This window comes from Rhinoderma darwinii, chromosome 11, assembly GCF_050947455.1.
Source record: "Rhinoderma darwinii isolate aRhiDar2 chromosome 11, aRhiDar2.hap1, whole genome shotgun sequence".
Taxonomy (NCBI): domain Eukaryota; kingdom Metazoa; phylum Chordata; class Amphibia; order Anura; family Rhinodermatidae; genus Rhinoderma; species Rhinoderma darwinii.
In genome coordinates, this window is record NC_134697.1 from 43,726,174 (window position 1) to 43,749,489 (window position 23,316).

Here is a 23,316-nt window from a genome sequence, read left to right on the forward strand (position 1 = left end):
TTTTGATAACACGTTATATTCCTTAGTTGGCGGTTAGCTTCATGAATGTATAATTGGCGGGGCCAAAGTACCACGTTACCCCCCTTATCCGCCGGTTTTATCAAAATATCGTCCCAAGCTTTCATTTTCTTGAGACTTGCTCGCTCGGACCGATTCAGATTGTCATGATCGATGCCACTAGGTATGATACCCCAATCCTTAGAAACAAGTTTGACGAATAGGTCAACTGCTGGACAAATGGACAAAGGGGGAAATTTGGTTGACTTATTCCTAATACATGATGGTATCTTACCTCGGGATGTACTCTCATCTTGATCAAGTAACTCTTCTAAAATACGCAATGTCTCCTTTTCTTGTACTGTCGTAAAGATACTGTCCTCCTCTCTAAAGTACCATTTTTTAAAAATCAGAGATCTGCCGAAGAGTTGCAGATCCTTTACTGCTGAAAAATGATCAAAAGAAGAGGCGGGGGAAAAAGTTAACCCCCTTTCCAAAAGAGACATGTCACTTGATGTGAGTGAGTGTTGAGACAGATTAATTACCTTAAGCTGTGGAGGACCCAAATTGGAAGCCGGAGTAAAAGTGGAATGCACTTGTCTAGAGTTATAATCAGTTTCTCTATTGACTCTTCTTTTTGGATAAACTGAATTAGTATAGTTGACTTTGCGTTTTTGTCTGGTATTGATACGTCCGGGGCCTGTATTGTGTGTAGTTATATCATAGTGATCACTAAGGGATGATGCGGATGAAACAGACGGAGAGCGACTAGTGTTCAAAGAAGGTCCACGGCGGTTCCATCTATACATCCGTTTTTGAGTGAAATCATCGTGATCACGAATCAACTTTTTAGTTTTAATTGATTCGATTTCCTTCTCCCAGATGGTGCATTGTTGTTCCAAATGGATGTTAAAAGTCTCAAGACTTTCCCTAGGCATCTCCGATTTAAAGCGTGACTGAATCAATTCTAGCTCAACATCCATTGTATTAATGGATTTAGTGTTGAGGTCAATGAGCAACTCCATCATCTTACGGGAACAGGCGTTACAATTGTTTTCCCATGAGGATGTGAAGGACTCATCCTCAATGGGAAACGATGGGAACACCTGGACCCTCAGGCCCCTCGGTATAAGATTGTACTGCAAATAATTCTGAAGAAAAGCGCGATTCCACCATATCTTCATTCTTTTGTGCATAAGATTCTTAAAATAATTTTGAGACTCCCTGACATCTCTCTGACTGCCAGCACCTGTGGCCATGGATCCGTCTTTAAAAACATTAGACATTTGAGAAAGCCAGGTTTGTTCCCTGGCCCGAAAATCCATGGTTGGATTGCTGGAAATATCTGTAAAAAACAGAAACAAAGCAAATGATATGACCAAAAAGCACAGCATGGATCCAGAATGGTTCAAAATAAAGTAAGAATGCGGCTGTCAGCAAGCATGTTAAATATGAACCAGATCCAGGGGTGTATACTCATAAGGCATCCAAAACATAATATATGACCGAGAAGAGAACAAATGCCAATACACAAGAACATTTAGAAAAATGAGCAAAATATTTTATTCAAAATAACATATACATACAAGAATGATAAAAAGAATCCATGAACCAACAGGTTAAAAAGACCAAACCGCCATACAATGTATAAGGAAGGTAACGTCTGAAGTTGACGTGTAATAATAACAACCAAGAGATATGATCTAATAATCAGGGTACATACATGCATGAGTATGAAATGAAACATTAATGAAAAAATGCAAGAAAATATGTGAACATCAAGCACATACCCATAGATCAACCGGATGGAAGCACGGCGATGTGTCTGCCCCAACGCGCGTTTCGGCGCAACTGCCTTCGTCTGGGGGTAGCGTTTTAAATGATGTGTATGCCACTATATATGGGGATGGACCAGCCGATCGTAGAATAAATTAAAATTCATTAAAATTCATTCAGTATCACTTCACGGATCACATTATTTCATCATTTCTTCACCGCAGTGTTATTTAGCATTCATGCTTCTTCAAGTTGTCTTTTGTCATAATGTTATATTTCATTCACATTTGTCTGTTTATATGTGCGTTATACTGAAATATACGTTGTTTTTGACGTTTTGCATAATTTGGCTTCACGTCCAAGTTGGTATACACTGTCCTATCCTGGGTTACTTACCTTTTCGCTGTGTCGCTCCTTCTGATTGGTAGAGGGGTGCCCGGCCTCCGTTCCGCCCTCATGATGCGCCGGGTTTCGGATCCACGTGACCGCGTCCTCTGACGCGATGGCGTGCATCCGACCCTGGCCTCTCGTGATTGGCGGTCCTGGTAGGTGCGGCCACCGGCTTCACCACGAGGTAAGCGACCGGTAAACATGCAGCGAAACATGTATTATTACATGTTTATACTTGGGCTTCTCCCCCCTCTTTTTTATTCTACGATCGGCTGGTCCATCCCCATATATAGTGGCATACACATCATTTAAAACGCTACTCCCAGACGAAGGCAGTTGCGCCGAAACGCGCGTTGGGGCAGACACATCGCCGTGCTTCCATCCGGTTGATCTATGGGTATGTGCTTGATGTTCACATATTTTCTTGCATTTTTTCATTAATGTTTCATTTCATACTCATGCATGTATGTACCCTGATTATTAGATCATATCTCTTGGTTGTTATTATTACACGTCAACTTCAGACGTTACCTTCCTTATACATTGTATGGCGGTTTGGTCTTTTTAACCTGTTGGTTCATGGATTCTTTTTATCATTCTTGTATGTATATGTTATTTTGAATAAAATATTTTGCTCATTTTTCTAAATGTTCTTGTGTATTGGCATTTGTTCTCTTCTCGGTCATATATAAGGGGAGGGGTATTGCTGTGTGGCAGTATATACAAAGGAAGGGGGATTGCTGTGCGGCAGTATATACAAGGGGAGGGGGGCTGTGTGGCAGTATATCCAATGGGAGGGGGGATTGCTGTGTGGCAGTATATACAAGGGGAGGGGGATTGCTGTGTGGCTGTATATACAAGGAGAGGGGGGATTGCTGTGTGGCAGTATGTCCAAGGGGAGGGGGGATTGCTGTGTGGCAGTATATACAAGGGGAGGGGGGATTGCTGCATGGGGGATTGCTGTGTGATATTTTATACAAGGGGAGGGGGGCTGTGTGGCTGTATATACAAGGAGAGGGGGGATTGCTGTGTGGCAGTATGTCCAAGGGGAGGGGGGATTGCTGTGTGGCAGTATATACAAGGGGAGGGGGGATTGCTGCATGGGGGATTGCTGTGTGATATTTTATACAAGGGGAGGGGGGCTGTGTGGCAGTGAATACAAGGGGAAGGGGGTGGCAGTGTAGCAGTATATATAAGTGGAGAGGGGGCTGTGTAGCACTATATACAGGGGGGATTGCTGTATAGCACCATATACAAGGGGAGGGGGGAGTGCTATGTGACAGTATATACAAGGGGAGGGGCGCTGTGTAGCAGTATATACAAGGGGAGGGGCATTTCCGTGTTGCAGTATATACAAGGGGAGGGGGGGTTGCTGTGTGTCAGTATATACAAGGGGGGGATTTCTGTTTAGCAGTATATACAAGGGGAGGGGGGATTGCTGTGTGACAGTATATACAAGGGGAGGGGGGATTGCTGTGTGACAGTATATATAAGGGGAAGGGGGGATTGCTGTGTGGCAGTATATACAAGGAGAGGGGGATTGCTGTGTGGCAGTACATACAAGGGGAGGGGGGATTGCTGTGTGGCAGTATATACAAGGGGAGGGGGGATTGCTCTGTGGCAATATATACAAGGGGAGGGGGGATTGCTGTGTGGCAATATATACAAGGAGAGGGGGGATTGCTGTGTGGCAGTATATACAAGGGGAGGGGGATTGCTGTGTGGCAGTATATACAAGGGGAGGGGGGATTGCTGTGTGGCAGTATATACAAGGGGGATTGCTGTTTAGCAGTATATACAAGGGGAGGGTGGATTGCTGTGTGACAGTATATACAAGAAGAAGGGGGAATTGCTGTTTGACAGTATACACAAGGGGAGGGGGGATTGCTGTGTGGCAGTATATACAAGGAGTGGGAGGATTGCTCTGTGACAGTATATACAAGGGGAGGGGCATTGCTGTGTGGAAGTATATACAAGGGGGCTGTATGGCATTATCTACAGGGGGGCTGTGTGGCGCTATCTACAGGGGGCTGTGTGGCGCTATCTACAGGGGGGCATTGTGGCGCTATCTACAGGGGACTGTTTGTGGCACTATCTACAGGGGCTGTGTATGGCACTATCTACAGGGAGGCTCCATGGAATTATATACAGGGGTCTGTGTGGCGCTATCTACTGGGGGCTGTGTGTGGCGCTAGCTACCTGGGTACTGTGTGTGGCAGTATATACAGGGAGGGGGTGTGATGCTATCTACAGGTGGTCTGTGTGGCGCTACCTACAGGGAGGGGGTGTGTTGCTACCTACAAGGAGGGGGTGTGTTGCTATCTTCAGGGGGTCTGTCTGGCGCAATCTACAGGGGGTCTGTGTTATCTACAGGGACAGTGGTGTAAGAGAGGAATTCTTTAATTGATGCCTATAACTGGTGTTTATAACTGTCTATTTTAGAGGTGTACTTGTAATATTATAGTATTTAAAAAAATAATGCAAACTAATTTAAAATAAGTTTTCTTATTCTCTTATTTAGTCGCTATATTAGCACTTACTGGGGGTATTACTTTTGGTCATCAAATCGCCCACCATTGATGGAGACAGGGCCGCCATCAGGGGGGTATTACTGGTACTCCCGTCAGAGGCCCGGCCACGTGGATGAAGAAAAGGGGCCCGCCGGGCTGCCGTCGCTCCCCCATCGGACTTTTGCCTCCCCCACCGCAACGCTCACGGGCCCCCCTCGCAACGCTCGTGCCCCGCCCCTAGCAACGCCCGCGGCACCCCCCTAGCAACGCCCACGGCACCCCCCTAGAAACGCCCGCGGCACCCCCCTAGAAACGCCCGCGGCACCCCCTGCATACCTGTTGTAGCTTCACTGGACGAGGAAGATGCAGCATGTGCTGAAGCTCCGTGTGGAGATCCCGCCCCCCAGCTCCTCTACACTGCCAAACGGACCTGCAGGTTGGTGAGTATTTTACCCTATCCATCCTGCTTCCCATCCCCCTGACCCCGTTTGTAGTATGTATAAAGTTGATTAAAATGTTGTTTTTTTTCGTTTTCCTAGCGTTTTTTTTTGCCGCGATTTTCGTAATCGCGGCAAAAATGGCGCAGTTTTGCCGCGATTATATAAAAATTGCAGCAAAACCGCGTGATTTGTGCCGCAATTACGAAAATTGCATAAAAAAAGGATACAAGACATGAAAAGTGCTGTTAGGCTATATTCTCACAGTGCGGTCAAATCTCGTTTTTGCCGCGATTTTGCAAAAATTGTGGCAAAAAAATGGGATTTCACCGCACTGTGTAACTAGACTAAGGCCTTATTCAGACGGCCGCGTTCGGTCCGTGACATACGGAGCGTGTATCGTCCGTATTTCCGAGGCTGACCACAATTCATGGAGCCGGACTCCTAGCATCATAGTTATCAGTGTTGCTGGTAGTCCCTGCCTCTCCACGGGAATACTGTCCCATATTGTAATGATGCTTTCAGTACGGGACCGGGGACAGTATTCCGACGGGAAGGGAGGGACTATGATCATAGATGACTGTGATGCTAGAAACCCGGCTCCCTGAACTGTGGTCGGTCCGGGAAATATGGCCGATACACGCTCCGTATTTCACAAACCGAACATGGACATCTGAATAAGGCCACTTACTTGCCTCCTATTTTTGGTGCGGATTGCGCACTGAAAATTCACTACAAATTATAATATAAGGCCTTATTCACACAAACGTGTTATACGTCCGTGCTACTAGCGTGATTTTCACGGGCATCGCACGGACTTATGTTAGTGAATGGGGCCGTTCAGACTGTCAGTGAATTTCACGCCGCGTGTGTCCGCTGTGTAAAACTCATGACATGTCCTATACTTTGCCCGTGTTTCGCGCAGCACGCACCCATTGAAGTCATTGGGTGCGCGCAAATCGCGCAGGCACACGGAAGCACTTCCGGGTGACACGCGTGATTCGCACTACAGTAGGTAAAGAAGAGAAGGGAAACCTAAAAGCCCCTCCTTCTTTACTGTGTTGTAACATAAAAACAGAGTGTCATAATGATGCCGGCTGCGCGAAAATCACGCAGCCACGCACCATATGCTGCTGACACACCAAACTTTTGCTTGCGCAAAACGCAGCGTTTTTGCGCGTGCAAAACGGACACGTTCGTGTGAATAAGGCCTAAGGCGATATTCAGACCAACGTGTGTGAAATCAGACGTGAAGAACGGCCGATTTGCAGCCGTTCGGGACCCGTTTTCACAGACTTGAGTCTATTGAAGGATCCGTGAAAACGCACAAAAATAGGACATGTCCTATTTTTTTACAGGCCCTTCACACGGTCTGTTAGAACAACGACCATGTGAATAACCCCATAGAAATACACGCAGCCGTGTGACGGCCATTAAAAAAAACGTCCTTCACACGGACGATTAACACGTTAGTCTGAATAAGCCCCAACTCATGTGAATGGGGTTTGTCAAAACCTCATGCACGTGCAGCATTTCACCCCACAAATAATTTTTTTTCAGCTTCCCAGTACATTATGCGGCACAATAAATGGTGCCATGAAAAACTACAACTTGTACCGCAAAAAACAAGCCCTCAAGTAAAAAAAATGATAACTTTTGGAATGTGGAGAGGAAAAAACAAATGTTAAAATCCAAAAAATGGCTGAGAAGGGAAGGGGTTAAATAAGCTGCATGCCTATTAGGCTATGTTCACACAATTCGCAAAAACAGTCTGAAAATATGGAGATATTCAAGCGAAAACCGCTCCTGATTTTCAGAAGTTTTTTAAGCAAACTCGTTTTTTTCGCTGTGTTTTTTACGCCCGTTTTTGGAGCTGTTTTTCTATAGAGTCAAACGTCTGAAGAAATGACCTGCACTTCTTTTTCGCGGCCGTTTTTTTACGCAGCCGTTTTTTTCTCATTGAAATCAATGGGCAGATGTTTGGAGGTGTTCTGTTCTGATATATCAGACGATTACGGCCAGAAAAACGGCAGAAAATAAGCTGTGTGAACATAACCTAATGTTGCAGAATTGTAACGTATTTCATCCTTTAAAATGTAAAGGGTTAATTTGCGGTAAATCCCCAACAAATTCTGTAACGCACACATTGAGGAATTTGGTGCACAAAATCCGTATCAAAACCGCAGGTAAAAATCTGCACCTAATAGTGTGTTGTTTTATAAATTTTTAGGTGCGGTTTTTACTTTTTGATGCGGAAATAGGTGCAGGTTTTATGCTGAAGATTTTATTTATTTTTTTAAACTAGTCAGAAACAATTCGCAAGCGGAAACACAAGATAAAGTGACATGTAGCATATTTTCAAATACGCACCGCAGGTCAGTTTTTGTGCAGAAAATGCGACATGTAAATGAGATTTCTTGATCTCATTTACTTTGCTGGTCCTGTATTACACTGCAGATTTGCCGCACGAAAATACCCACGTGAGTGCCACAATTTCCGTTGCCCACCCCCGGTAATGGAGGGGGGCCCCAGACATCTTGGCTGTATGGGGCCAAGAAATTCCTGATGGCGGCCCTGGATGGAGACTTGCCATGCTCCCTAACTGCCCCGCTCAGGAGCTGCCAAGACTTAGGCCTCATGCACACGACCGTAGTGTTTTTCTGGTCCGCAAATTCCAGGACCGTGTTCCGTGAAAAGTCATCCGCAGTTCATCCGTATGTAATCCGCAGTTCATCCGTATGTAATCCGCAAAATGCGGATGAATAAAAAAAAAAAAAGGAAAATTTAAACATGTCAAAAGCTTGGTCCAACCCCTTTAGAAGGTCACATGATCGCTCAGGAGCCATTTCCTTGTGCTTTTTTCCAGATCTTTGCTTTGGGCGAGTTCGGACACATTGCGCTGCTGATATAGCTGTAGTTTTTGTGAGTTCCTCACTGCGAAGATGTCTTCTAATGATGTGGACGATGTACTCCTGTACTGGCTCCTCTCCAGGCGATTTGGACAGCAACCACCAATGCTGGACGAAGAACCGAGGAGGAGGAGGAGATATTGGGTTCACTCCCATTGTCTCCCAACGGCTTAGGAAGGGGCATTTTAACATGCTGTACTCAGACCTGCGGCAGCACCCGGACAAGTTCCTCAGCTACTGCCGTATGTCCGTTCAAACTTTTGACTGTCTGCTGGCGGAACTTCGTCCTGGACTCATCTTCCAGGACACCACCATGAGACGTTGCATTTCTCCAGAGGAACGCCTGATCGTCACTCTGAGGTAAGAAAACCTATCCCCTTCTACGACATGTCTCTACCCTGCTAACAATATTAGTATACTTGTCCCCTGTGCATATTGCCGCTTATGTCACCGTGCTGCAGATATTTTTCCTGTATGTGCATATTTTTATATATATATATATTTTTTAAACAGATTTCTTGCAACCGGCAACTCCTTTGCATCGCTCCATTTCCATTTTCTGCTGGGGTGCTCTACTATTTCGAAGATTGTCAAGCTTACCTGCGAAGTCATCTGGCAGCAACTTCGAGCAGCAGTGATGCCAAAGCCCAAGCCTGAGGATTGGATTCGGATTGCCGATGGCTTCTTACAATCAGCACAGTTTCCCAACTGTGTTGGTGCGCTGGATGGTAAGCACATCCGCGTAAAAAAGCCTGCTCACTCAGGGTCTCAGTATTTCAATTATAAACAGTTTTTCTCGGTGGTGCTGTTGGCCTTGGCTGACAGTGACTATCGGTTTATAATTGTCGATATTGGGGCCTATGGAAGCTCTGCGGATGCTGGCATCTTCAGGGCTTCCAGAATGATATACACTAAAGACACAGAGGAGCATACTAGCCAAAATTTAAAAAAATAAATTTTATTGAACATATATAAACAAGTATGAAGGATAAAAAGGTACAGAGCTGGACATAAGGACTCTGAGTAGTTACACTAAAACACAGAAAGCAACAATCTCTCTATATTGCAAAAATGAAGGGCAGTAGCAATATACAGGTTAAAGTGGACGGACAATTGTATCCATAATGCCAGTCATATACATCGACAATGCAGGACAATAATGGTATGCGTAAATTTCAAAAAAGTGACATATCATAACGCTCAAGTGATGCGTGACCTATAGATATGCAGAAGTCTGAAAAGGGTATAAGAGCCATCAGTCATATCAGATGAAAGAGATGCAAAGACTGTTGCCAACTTAAGCCAGAAGTCCACCCACTATTACAATAACTTACCCATAGTAATCGATAGATGCAGAGAGTCGAGCTAGTGTCAGTTGAAAAACCCCAACGCGCGTTTCGCGATGTGCTTCCTCAAGGGGTGTAGAGTGTCTAAAGAGATGAGAGGTATATGTAGCGCAAGCCCCAGGTGAATCGAGTGGAACTCAGTCCAATGAGAATCCGGCGCACGTCATCTGTCGAAACCAGAAATGAGGCATGCCCCACTTCCAGCCCTGGAGCGCACACCAGGAATCCCCGACGCGTACAGGGATCCCGGGCATGCGCAGTGCGCTACAGGGGGCAAGGAAGAGGGCCGGCCGCAAATCAGCATCGCACAGAGGGCGCGCGCACCTGATTGGACGGAGAACACGGGGGGGGGAGGAGAAACATATATCGTTGTCCTACTGCCTAGGGGTGAACTGTATCGAAAACTCTCCATTCTAGACCGAAGGTACAGTAAGTTAGAAAATAGACAAATGTCTGATACACACTGTTGCACGTACAATGTCAAAGACACATTACTGAAAGAAAATATGTATTAAAACCAAACCCTTAAAAGAAGAGAAATGGGAGTGACGTAGTGTATATCTAACCGTGAAATATAAGATCCACGACATATATAAAATATGAAGGGAAATAATGATGCAACCATAGGAAATGATTAAAACAAAAAGTTGCAGTGAGTTACAAACGCAATAAAGTAACATTACAGACACCTAGGATCATAAAATATGAATGAAAAGGTGAAAATATGAATAAATAAAGAAGTATATAAAAATAATGAATATAAAAATAAAAATAAATAATAAAAAAAGAAGAAGAAAATAATGAGATAAAATAATGTAAAATAAAATAAAATTAAGCACAAAAAAGGAAGTCTAAACAGGTACATAAATGAAAAAAGTGTATCGAATGTTGCAAGAATTAATATACTGCAAATAGCAAGAAAAAACGTACATGAGTCAATACATGTAACATGCAATATGTAAACAGAGATAATGTTTAGACACAGGACATGTAGTCAAGGAAATATGTTATATCCCCCGTAAAAGGTGAAGTGCGAATAGACAAAGATTCTTCTCCCTCCGTGTTCCAGAGTGTATACAAATCAGGAAGGACGAGTTCTCTTCACAGGGAGCTGTCAGAACTATAATATAGCGAGTACCTATAAGGTTACGAAAAACAGACACACACAATTAAAATCCTAGTTAAAAACCAGTGAAAATAGGGGATTCTAAAGAAAAGAGGTGAAATTAAGTTGTTCGTTAAGACCAACGGGAGTCATGGATCCCAATTTTACAATCCACATACACTCCCTTTGGGCTAGAACCTTCCTCAGATTACCCCCTCTGATGCCACAATGAACATGTTCAATGCCACGAATCATCAAAGAAACAGGATTACAATTGTGAAATTGTTTAAAGTGTCTGGGCAGCGTTTTCAGCTGTCCAACATCACTTATAGTTTTCGCACTAGAGATATCGCGAACATGTTCCCTTGTACGAATCCTCAACTGCCTAGAAGTCAGGCCAACGTAGATCTTAGGGCATGCGCATAGTGCATAATACACAACATGTGTAGAGCTACAGGAAATGTACTCCCTGATTTTAAATGTTCTTAATCCATCAGCTGTTGAGAAATCCTTAGCTCTACAGATGTTCGGGCACGCAACGCATCCCCCACATGGGAAGCATCCAATGGTGGGTTCCCGCGGGCCAAAAGGGTTGGTATATTTTGGTACATAATGACTCCTAGTAAGAAGGTCCTTAAGGTTTTTACTCCTTTTAGCCGTCATCGTGGGTTTTAGGGGAAGATATTTAGCTAGGCTCGGTTCTGATCTCAAGATCGACCAGTGATGTTCAAGGATTGATCTTATTTTGTCCCATTGACTATTATAAGTAGTAATGAAACGTACATTGTTGTCTACTGGTCGATATGTTTTAGTTCTTAAAAGGTCACTTCGCGGTGTTCTCCTAGCCCTGCTATACCCCGCTTTAATAAGACGTGTACTATACCCTCTGTCAGTAAATCTCGATTTTAATTCGTCTGATTGACGCTCAAAGAGTCTGTCTGTGGAGCAGATCCGCTTCATCCTGAGAAACTGCCCAACCGGGATGGCTTTAACTGTTGGACGAGTGTGAAAAGATGATGCATGCAGGAGAGAGTTGACTGCTGTGGATTTACGGTGAACATCCGTCTGAAGAAATCCATCACAGTCAGCAAAAATCAGAACATCCAAAAAATCAATTTGCTGTTTATGAGATTTATATGTCAGCTTGATATTATACGGATTCAGATTGAGCTGCTGCATGAACCCAGTCAACTCACTCTCCGACCCCTGCCAAATGAACAATACATCATCAATGTATCGTAACCAACACTGCACATGTTCAGCGGCCCGGGCGCCACCCCCAAGGAAAACCTGCCTCTCCCAAAGACCGAGAAACAGGTTTGCATAGGATGGCGCGCAGGCCGCGCCCATGGCAGTGCCGGTAGTCTGCAGATAAAAGTGATCCTTAAACACAAAAAAATTATGGGTCAAAATATATTGCAGCAATTCTAAAATAAGATCACACATTTCTACATCCCGGTTGCTAGTTCCCAGGAAGAAGCGGACCGCCTCCATCCCATCACAATGGCGTATACAAGTATAAAGGGACTCAACGTCTGCCGTGACCAAGAGCATATCAGGTTCAATTTGGATACCATCTAATCTCCCCAGAACTTCCGTCGTGTCTCTAACATATGAAGGTAGGTCAATGACCAATGGCTTAAGGTAAAAGTCGATGAATTTGCAGATAGGGTCACACAGGCCTCCCATGCCCGACACGATCGGGCGTCCTGGGGGATCCACAAGATTCTTGTGTACTTTGGGTAACAAATAGAGCGTTGGTATCTTGGGATCATCTATCAGAAGTCCCTCATGGATTTTTTTAGGAATAAGTCCCTTGTCCAACGCTCTATCAAGAATCTTGGTCAATTCCGATGAAAAAGAGGATAAAGGGCTATGTGTTAGTTTGACATATGTATTCCTATCACACAATTGTTTAAAAACCTCCCTCTCATATTTAGCCACAGGCCAGACCACGATGTTCCCCCCCTTGTCTGCTGGTTTGATGACAACATCACTCAACTGTTGTAATTCACTCAATGCTTTCCTTTGGCGAGAGGTAAGGTTGTCACCCTCCCTCCGGGTAGATAGAAGTTTAAATTCATCTATAACCAATTTGGTGAAAATCTCAACTTGGGGGCACAGAGACAAAGGGGGGAACCTCGTGGATCTGGGGATAATAGACGTGGGGAAAGGACCTGTTACCTCGGCAGTCTGTTCATGCAAGAGCTCCTCAAGAGCCTGTAAGGCCTCTCTCTCCATTTCGGAAGAAGCAACAAAATTGTCACCACTCTTACTGTGAAGTTTTTTCAAAATCAGTTTACGGGAAAATAAGTGGAGATCCTTCAACGCTGTAAAGAAATTGAAATGGTTAGTGGGTGAAAAAGTCAACCCTTTACTGAGGACTTCGCATTGGGCATCAGAGAGGGCATGTGAGGATAGGTTTATTACCTCTAATTTGTTGGCTGGATTCCTGTCTTGTTGATAGCTGCGTATGTTCTTCTGTTTGACATTTCTGTCATACTGCCGCCTTGGGCCAAAGGATCCCTGATTAGTTCCAGTGATGATGTTGGTATTAAGATCCCTCACTTTATTACCCTCATCACCTGACGTTCGGGATGAGACTGATGATGATCTTGAGTGGGAGAATGATCTGGATCTGGATCTACCCTGTCTCATGCGCCACTTATATACTTTATTTGAAAGATAATCTTGGGAGTCCCGTTGGAATTTCCCAGATTTTATGGCACAAATATCCTTTTCCCACTTTAGATAATCCTTGTCTAAATCATCTTGGATCTTAGCAATAGTCTCACTAGGGAAATCTCTTTTCAGGGTACTCTGTAACTCCTCTATCTCCTTCTCCAGGTCAACTAATGTATTAGAGTTCGACTGGACCAGAAGATCCATAAAACCCATTGAGCAGATATCAGCCAGTTTTTCCCATTTTTGTTTAAATTCGTCATTTTCTGTTTCGAATGAGGGAAACACTTGCACCCTTAGTCCCCTAGGTATCATGCCACGAGAGATATATTTAGTGAGGAAGGCCTTATTCCACCAAATTTTGGTTCTTTTACTTAAAAGGAGCTTCAATTTGTTGCTGAGCTCTCTACTGTCCCTATCACCACTGGTAGAAACTAAAACAGGGTCCTCATTGAATATCTTGTCCAGTTGTAAGAGCCATGTATCGTCACGGGCTCTGAAATTCATATTTAGCTGTGAACCAGTAGCTGTGAAAAACACAGAATACAGAATTATAAACACACAAACCAGTCCAAATAGCACGTGTGGGGCTGGATGCTTAAGGTATGGCATACTACCCTAATAAGGAAGAGGGCAACTCCCATATATAATGATATACACTAAAGACACAGAGGAGCATACTAGCCAAAATTTAAAAAAATAAATTTTATTGAACATATATAAACAAGTATGAAGGATAAAAAGGTACAGAGCTGGACATAAGGACTCTGAGTAGTTACACTAAAACACAGAAAGCAACAATCTCTCTATATTGCAAAAATGAAGGGCAGTAGCAATATACAGGTTAAAGTGGACGGACAATTGTATCCATAATGCCAGTCATATACATCGACAATGCAGGACAACAATGGTATGCGTAAATTTCAAAAAAGTGACATATCATAACGCTCAAGTGATGCGTGACCTATAGATATGCAGAAGTCTGAAAAGGGTATAAGAGCCATCAGTCATATCAGATGAAAGAGATGCAAAGACTGTTGCCAACTTAAGCCAGAAGTCCACCCACTATTACAATAACTTACCCATAGTAATCGATAGATGCAGAGAGTCGAGCTAGTGTCAGTTGAAAAACCCCAACGCGCGTTTCGCGATGTGCTTCCTCAAGGGGTGTAGAGTGTCTAAAGAGATGAGAGGTATATGTAGCGCAAGCCCCAGGTGAATCGAGTGGAACGGTGAACGGCTAGCATCTAACCAGCTCGACCTTCCGGAACCTAGACAGCTTCCAGGATCTACAGGACCACCAGCACCCTTTGTCATTGTGGGTGATGAAGGTTTCGGACTGTCCCCTCACCTGATGCGTCCATTCCCTAGGCGTGGCTTAGATGAACGGAGGCGCATTTTTAACTACCGCCTTACCCGTGCAAGACGGTATGTGGAGTGCGCCTTCGGAATTCTAAGCAGCAAGTGGCGTGTGTTCCAGAGCTCCATTCAGATGAATCCTGAAAATGTGACAAAGGTTATCCAAGCGTGTGTTGTCCTCCACAATTTTCTGAGGATTCATGAGTCGGCAGTGGACGCAGAGCTGAACCATTTCTCAACTAATTCCATCGCTTTGGACTACACACAACATGGAAGACCTGGAGTGTCTGGACTGGCAGTCCGTAATTTGTATACAGACTATTTTGTATCACCTGAGGGAGCAGTTCATTGGCAAAGGGATGTGCTTCATCTGCCAAATTAAAATTTAATAGGGACTGTTGTATTTCCTGTTTATGTTACAAATGTTTTAGTAGTTAAAGTTGCAGTAGTAGAGTAGGGACTCGCAAGAGAATGAGGACCCTTGACGCGGGTTGCGAGCTAATGTATTTCTGTCGTTTTTTTTTTTAATTTTTTATTAAATTTATTTAAAAAAAATGTGATTCTTTGCATTCGGCAGAAATGCAAACCAATACCTCATTATGTTTTTCAATAATAATAAATACAAACACATAATTAACTATAAACTTCTTTTATTCTTTGCACAAAACAGTGTCATCAAACAAAAACAAAACTATATAATATTACAAAATTATAAATTGTAAAATGATTGAGAAGGTGCAGGGTCATGATGGGGTCGTGGAACAGCCTCCCCCTGCTGCATGTGCCGATACTGCTGTTGAGAAGGTCCTGGCATGCCATACCCTGGTCGATCTTCACTGAATAGTGGCATTGAGGCTTGATATGGTGGCTGCTGGCTGGTTTGAGCGGTTGCTGCAGGTGCTGGAGGGACAGAGCGGAAGGTGCTTCCATCACACCCCCGCCTATGAAACTCTATGGCATGATTTCACGTGGGTCAGGATGTGTGGCAAAAATTTCGACCACTTCCATTAGGGCTGTTTGGCACCTGATCTGCCTCTCAATTGGCACTCTTTTTAGAATATTTGAAAGAGCGCGACAGAAGGTGCCCTCTTCGGTTTCTGTCGCTCTTTTCTCCAGGTGTTCTAAAACCCGCAAGTCGACCGCCTGCCTTGGCTCTGTACATGTTGGACCTTTATTGGCAGAACGTCGGCGTTTACCTCGGGGTATAATTTCGACTTCCGGTTCTGTGGCACAGACGACTGGATTATCCTCTGCTGTATTTTCAGCAGGCACTGGAGTGGAAGTGGACCTAGCAATCCCCAAACCGACGTCAGCCTCTTCTATCTGAGTGGCATCAGAGTCTTCTGCCTCCAGATTATCCTTGGTTCTGTTGGAAAATGAAAACATAATGTTAGGGAATGTACGTAGTAATTTAACGTCATGTCTACAGCAGGGCAAATACACTATGTAAACATATGCAGCTTATCCGATGGGCTGCCTAGAGGGAATTATGTGCTTGAATAGACCGTATAATTGGTCACACCAACAATACGTACTCTTTCAACATACTCACATGCATCACTACATGCAGGGGCGTAACTAGGAAAGACTGGGCCGCCTAGCAAACTTTTGACTGGGGCCCACCTTACACTGGGTGTCACACAACCCCCCCCCCTTGTAGATAGTGCCTTTTTTACAGCCCCCCCCACCCCTGTAGATAACGCCATATAGCGCCCCACTGTACACTGTATGGCATTATCTACCGGGGGACTGTATGGCGTTATCTATAGGGGGACTGTATGGCGTTATCTACAGAGGGGGCTGTATGGCGCTAACGCCATACAGGCCCCCCTCCCCCCCCCATAAAAGTGTTCAGTGGCGTCCCGCTGTAGCAGTCATAGCGGCTGCTAGCGGAGCCTCCGGACATGGTGGAGCCCCCTCATGCCGCGGTCCCCGTAGCAGTCGCTACGGCTGCTACGGCGGTAGTTACGCCACTGACTACATGGCCAGACTGCAATGATCAAAGTATATAAGCAATACTTACGGGCCAACCTGCATGACATCCAGAAGGAACGACAGCTGTTTTGTGTACAGGTATGGTCTTTTTTTCTGTCGTCCGTCTCCGCTCTTCCCCTTGTCATTCAGCTCACGCTTAAATTGGTCACGGTATGTGTTCCATCGTGTTTTCACGTATTCAACTATGATATAAAATAAAACAATCACAGATCAACATATTTGAAGTGTACATTACTAGATCTTAGTAAATGTTGTTTTTTTGCTGAAAATGTTGGTGCAGATTTGGGGCGTTTACGCAACAAATCTGCACCAACATTTGCATATTTGACAGGTAATTGAGACGTTGCAGAAACGACTGCGTACTTGCCACAGTTTTCTGTTTTCTCATTTAATTCAACATCAATTCAACCACGTCTGCCCGTGCCCACACGACAGCTGAACGGCTGAAATTACGTTGATGTGTTCAGGAGAAAGCATCCACGTAATTTCAGCCGTAAAGGCATGTGCAGGTGCTTGAACGGGCGTAATTGGCGCTGCTTTTAATTGGAGTCAATGAATAACGTCTCCAATTACGGCACAATAAGTGACAGGTCACTTCTTTGACGCGGGCGTATATTTACGCGCCGTAATTTGACAGCGGCGGTTAAATATACACCACGCTTGAACACACAAACGTCAGCCCATTGCTTTCAATGGGCAGATGTTTGTCCACGCTACTGCGGCATATTTAGCGGACGTACTTCAGGGCAAAAACCCCCGAATTACGTCCGTAATTAGTGTGTGTGAACATACCCTCATAGTGACATGTCACGTTTTGATCGGTGGTGGTCCGAGACATGAGACCCCCACAATCTCACGTGCACTTCTGCAGCTTCATTTCAGAGATTGGTGGGTGTTTCAGTGATCCAACCCCCACCAATCAAAACTACAGGCATTTCATTATGACATGACATGACAGGAGTACTCAGAAACCGCATCAAGGTGTGAAACTTACCCATGCGTTTCTTTTGCACGTTCGTTGCCTTCTCCCACTCAGGATGCACCTCACTGCAGACCTCCTGCCAGGCAAGATCTTTCAGATTCCTGTCAGCATACTCTTCAAGGCGCTTATTCCATAGACAGGGCTTGTGCTGGACCAGGATGATTAGTTTCTCCACGCTAATTGAAGCCATGCTGCTCTCTGCTGCTTTCCTGCACTGTCTCCAGCCTTCACGACGACGGAACTCATTCCCGGTCGTCGCCTAGCAACACTTCCGCAAATCCGCAAACTGCGGATGACACACAGAGGTGTATCCGCAATTTCCACGGGCCCATTGACTTCTATTGGCATGTCCGCATCGAATTTGCGGCCCGTAATAAGACATGTCCTGAGTTTCTGCGGCACGGATTTGCGGACATGCGGAGACCCGTGAAAACACGGATAGTGTGTATGGGTCCATAGAAATGAATGGGTCCGCAATTCTCCCGTGGATTTGCGGGGGAATTGCGGACGCAAAAACACGGTCGTGTGCATGAGGCCTTAGAGGGAACATTGATGGCAGGATTTTTAAAATGCTCTCCCCATTCTAACACATTTTAACCCCTTAATGACCGCCGATACGTCTTTTTACGGCGGTCATTAGTGGGCTTTATTCTAGAGCGCCGCCAAACTACGTCGCTGCTGTAGAATAAAGTAAACAGAGCAGGGAGCCGTGAAATCTCCCTGCTCTCAGCTGCCAGAAGCAGCTGAGGGCTGGGGGCGTCCCTGCTCTGCCGGGTGAGATCGATATTAGTATCGATCTCACCTGTTTAACCCTTCAGATGCGGTGCACAATAGCGAGCACCGCATCTGAATGGTTTTGGAGAGAGGGAGGGAGCTCCCTCTCATCTCACTGACACCCGGCGATAAAATCGCCGAGTGTCTGTGTCTTCTATGGCAGCCGGGGGTCTAATAAAGACCCCCAGGTCTGCCTGCAGCGAACGCCTGCTAGATCATGCCGCAGGCATGACCTAGCAGATGCCTGTCCGTTTTAAACGGACAGGAAGTAATACACTGCAATACATAAGTATTGCAGTGTATTATAATAGCGATCGGAGGATAGGGAAGTCCCCTAGTGGGACTAGTAAAAAAGAAAAAAAAGTTTAATAAAGTTAATAAAAAAAAAAAAGTGAAAAAAAAAAATGAAAAACCCAGCTTTTCCCCTTACAAAATGCTTTACTATTAAAAAAAACTACAATAAAGCAAAAAAGTTACACATATTTGGTATCGCCGCGTCCGTAACGACCCCGACTATAAAGCTGTTACATTATTTAACCCGCACTGTGAACGCCGTAAAAAATAAAATAAAAAACAATGGAAAAATTGCTGTTTTCTGTTAATCCTGACTTAAAAAAAATGTGATAAAAAGTGATCAAAAAGTCGCATCTACTCTTAAATGGTACCAATAAAAACTGCAAGTCGTCCCGCAAAAAACAAGACCTTATACAGCTATGCCGACGCAAAAATAAAAAAGTTACAGCTCTTCGAATGTGACAATGGAAAAATCTAAAAAATGGCTTGGACATTAGGGCCCAGAATGCCAGCAGGGGGAAGGGGTTAATATACGTATGTACACAAATAGTTACAAATAATCACTGATGATATCAAGGTTCAAGTCACCCTTAACGAGAAATAACAAAAAATAAACTTGTGTCCCTGATTCTCAGTATCGTACTAAGACCTCTGTCACATCCCGTAGTCATAATGATGACAGAGTAGCCCTGGGAGCTGCAGAACTTGCAGCAATAGTGGTGATGGTTGGATTGCTGTCATAAGGTAACTATAGTCATTTATAGTCATTATATTTTACGAGTTAAGAAGGAGGATTAGAAAGTGGAGCAATCATTTAAGTGGAGAATCTCTTTAAAGGACACTGAATGCTTAATAGGAAGTATTTCACATATTGTATAAAATAGACCACATAATAATACACAATTTGCCTTAATTTTTGTTTATTATTGATTTAACTGTGTGATATTAGATTGTGATCAAGTGATTATGAAATTCTTTATTTATCGTTCATGACATCTTATTTCAAACCCTTAGGCCCCATGCACACGACAGTATTTTTCATCAGTAATTACGTACAGTTATTACGGGCCCATTAATTTCTATTGGCCACGGATGCCTTTCAGTATTTTTACGGATGGGCGTCCGTGCTGAAAAAATGATAGAACCTGTCCTATTCTTGTCAGTAATTCCGGCAAGGACTCTCCGATAGAAGTCTATGGGAGCTTCTGTAAATACAGACGGATACTTATGTGCATCCGTAAACCGTCCATATTTCCGGAAGCATTGCTAGGCAAAATGTTGATGACATTATTTGCAACCTCATTCTTTTTGTACAGATCCGTATATACGGATGGAAAACAGATGCAATACGGACCGTATTTACGGACACCCTTCCGTATATATGGATGAAATATTGATAGCTACTGATCCATATTTCCGGACAGTATTTCGGGAGAGATGAAAATACTGTCGTGTGCATGGAGCCTTAGAAATGGCTGATAGTTTGTTTAGCCCATTTTCTATTATTGGGTGAAAAAAACTCTATTCCTAACTCAATAAGGAAAATAGCTCCTCTGTGTCTTGTATACTTGAATGTCCAATACCTGGGCCAGATACTGCAGGACTAGTCTGTGAAACAAAAAGGAGTGCAGAAGCACAAGAAGCTTCTTAGTGGGTGGGTTTTTTGGAACCTGTGTTTTTGAAATGGGAAGAGAGGGAGTTGCATTGCAAGCAGAGGCGTAGCTTGAAGTTTCTGGGCTCAGTGCAAAATCTGTAACAGGGCCCCCAACCTACTATGTGCTATTTTTAACACTAGTGTGTTCTTATATGGCAGCGGGCCCCTCAGGTACCAGGGCCTAGGTGCGACAGTTATCACTGCACACCTATAGCTACGCTTTCTGGTTGCAGGGCTAGTGTGTCTTAAATTTAAATTCGACACGGGTCACATCTGAATATGGTTTATCTTGTCTCCTCATATTTGTGTGGGTTACTTTTCTTATGAGCTACTTGGTCATGTAGTGGACCGTCTATTACCACAATCAGATTCGCACAGGCTAACCTTAGTGTGCCCCCCTAATGAAGCTAGTGAAGAAAAGCTGTGAGGCTAATAACTTGAATAACTTTTGCATAATTATTAAATATCTCTTATGGATTTCGTCCTTAGATATTGTACTCTGAAAATGTACTGATCTTTGTTTATACTCTGGTATTGTGGTTGCCAAATGGCTTTGTTTATGTATAATTTTAGAGGTGGTGTTTTTAATGGTATTTGAGAAGGTGATGATACATGTAAAATGATGGATTAATAAAGACAAGTTTTGTACATTGACCATTATGTTTTGTTCTGCAGCATAATCTTGGTGCTGTCTGTAAGGGAGCCATTGTCTTCACCCTTACCCCCCACATAAAGGTATGGTCATGACCACAGGTTACTCCCCAGGATACTCTTAGACTGTTGGCAACTGCACTAGAGGAACCAGCAGATGAAGACAAGTACAGTACGCAGTCAGAGGTCAAAGCTCAAGGTAAAAATGGTGGTGGTACCAGGGAGCACATGGGAGACAAATACACAAGTATCCAAGTGTTAGGATCACAAGTCAGCAGCCAAGGCACAACCAGGGAGATTGCAAAGCACTTTTGAACCGGAAATTAAGCAAAGGACAGAGCCAGGTATAAGCAGGAATGCAAGGTATCAGGCTTAGGGACAGGCATAATGCACAAAGGCACTCACACAGACGGTTATTGTATAAAAAAAAATGTGTTGAAAAGTCATCAGAGAGTGCCAGTTGCCACAAAAAGAAAAAATTATTATTATTTTTTTAAATCTAGCTCTTCTTTAAAGTCCATATCTGTCCAGCATGTCCTGTGCACATAATGGCAGCTTAGGATTTAGTTGTTTTTTCTGCAAATAAGGTTTGACATTTGCAGCTGATGTTTTCAGATTTTCTAGCTGTGATATCCCTTAAGTTGTGCAAATGGCTGCATAAAATATATTCTTGCTAATTCTTCAATTGTATTTGCTAATGTCTTTACATTGGATATTTAGGTGCATTTAAGCAAAAAAATTGGATGTATGTGTTTACATTTTTAAATTGACCTTTAATTGTACATATGTTAGAGTTGCTGACTTCCCTCTTCTCCAAACCTAAATTGTCTGCATTAACTAGTTTGTTAATTACAAACCTATTTAGGTGATGACATTACATAATATTGAGCTATTATGACTCTTTTGGAGAAATCTACATGAATAAAGGCTCAGCGCACAATTTCTAGCATATTACCAAACATCCCCTAACCAACCGTTAATATTTTTTTCTCTAAAAGTTTTATAATAAAAGGAGTATTATGCAAGAATTGAAAGTTACTGAGGTGTGATATACCTAGTTAAATTACCTATGGCAATTTAGTCAAATGGCCCTCTGAATTTGTATGGCTTGAGATTAGCATTCGAAGACTGAATAGTTTAAAAGCGAATCTATTTGTTACAGTGCGTGCTGCTTTATAGTGCACTTTCTCCATGCCAGCGTGAATATTCCCTTCTTAATGTATCACATCTGTTCATTGCAATTTAGTGATAATGTGGAAGCCTTTGTTTTCTCCTTGTTTATCTTAAAAAGGACAATTGGAGACTTCATTTGCATTAGACATAAATTAAGGTCTTCATTATTTGAAGATTTCTTAGCAGATTTCTTTTTTTCATTACAGGTTTGTTTAATCTTTCCTGAAAATGTTGCATTGTCTAAAGTTCATACAAAGAAAGTCGTAGCTATAGCAAATAAGTTATTGCCCTCAGAATAAAGCATGCTGGCAGAGGATGAATGGAAGATGTGGTTCATAGATGATCAAATTATAGCAACACACTATGCTTATCTATATGATAATTTTACATATATATCTTTCGATTTTTCTTTACTGTCATGTATCTATCTATCTATCTATCTATCTATCTATCTATCTATCTATCTATCTATCTATCTATCTATCTATCTATCTATCTATCTACTATATACAAAAGTATTGGGACACCCACACATTACACTTACAAGAGCTTTTGTGACATCCCATTATATATCCATATAGTAATATGTAATATGGAGTTGGTCCCACCTTTTGTCAGGTCAGACACTGATGTTGAATGACAGGACCTGGCTCACAATCTCCGTTCTAGTTCATTCCAAAAGTGTTGGATGGGGTTGAGGTCAGGGCTCTGTGCAGGCCAGTCAAGTTCTTCCACACCTAACTAACCAACCATGCCTTTATGGACCTTACTTTGTGCACTAGGGCACAGTCATGCTGGAACACAAAAGGGCCGAATCCCAAACTGCCCCCACATAGTTGAAAGCATATAATTGTCCAAAATGTCTTGGTTTGCTGAAGCATTAAGGATTTCAGTTCAATGCAACTAAGGGGTCTAGGCAACCCCTGAAACACAACCCCATAGCATTATTCCCTCCTCCACCAAACTTTACAGTTGGCACAATCCAGTTAGGCAGATAATGTTCTCTTGGCATTTACCAGACCCAGACTCGTCCATAAGACTGCCAGATAGAGAAGTGTGTTGAGTCTGGTGTCTCCGTAGTGCAGTAGCTGTAACATGGGTAGGTTTGCATCTTCAATACTTTATTTCAAATGTGTTAGGCTATTTGTAGTACTCCTTGATATGATAGTTCACTTTCCAGGGATTCTTACATTATTTAGACAGATTGGTGTCTTCTGTAACATCATCATTTTCTTTCCCTTGTCTCTTTTCCATGCATGGGGATTTTCCCTACAAATCTGTA

The 23,316-nt window shown here is 43.4% G+C and overlaps 1 protein-coding gene across 1 annotated transcript; it reads right to left on the bottom strand.

Moving 5' to 3' along the window:
• Nucleotides 1–12,699: 12,699 nt before the first annotated feature.
• Nucleotides 12,700–13,847, bottom strand: LOC142663820 (uncharacterized). Its single transcript, XM_075842646.1, has 2 exons — nt 12,901–13,847; nt 12,700–12,800 (listed from the first exon to the last, which is right to left on the bottom strand). Exons 1-2 carry the CDS (start codon nt 13,762–13,764, stop codon nt 12,795–12,797), a joined length of 870 nt encoding a protein of 289 aa, XP_075698761.1. The 5' UTR covers nt 13,765–13,847; the 3' UTR covers nt 12,700–12,794.
• Between the last annotated feature and the right edge of the window lie 9,469 nt (nt 13,848–23,316).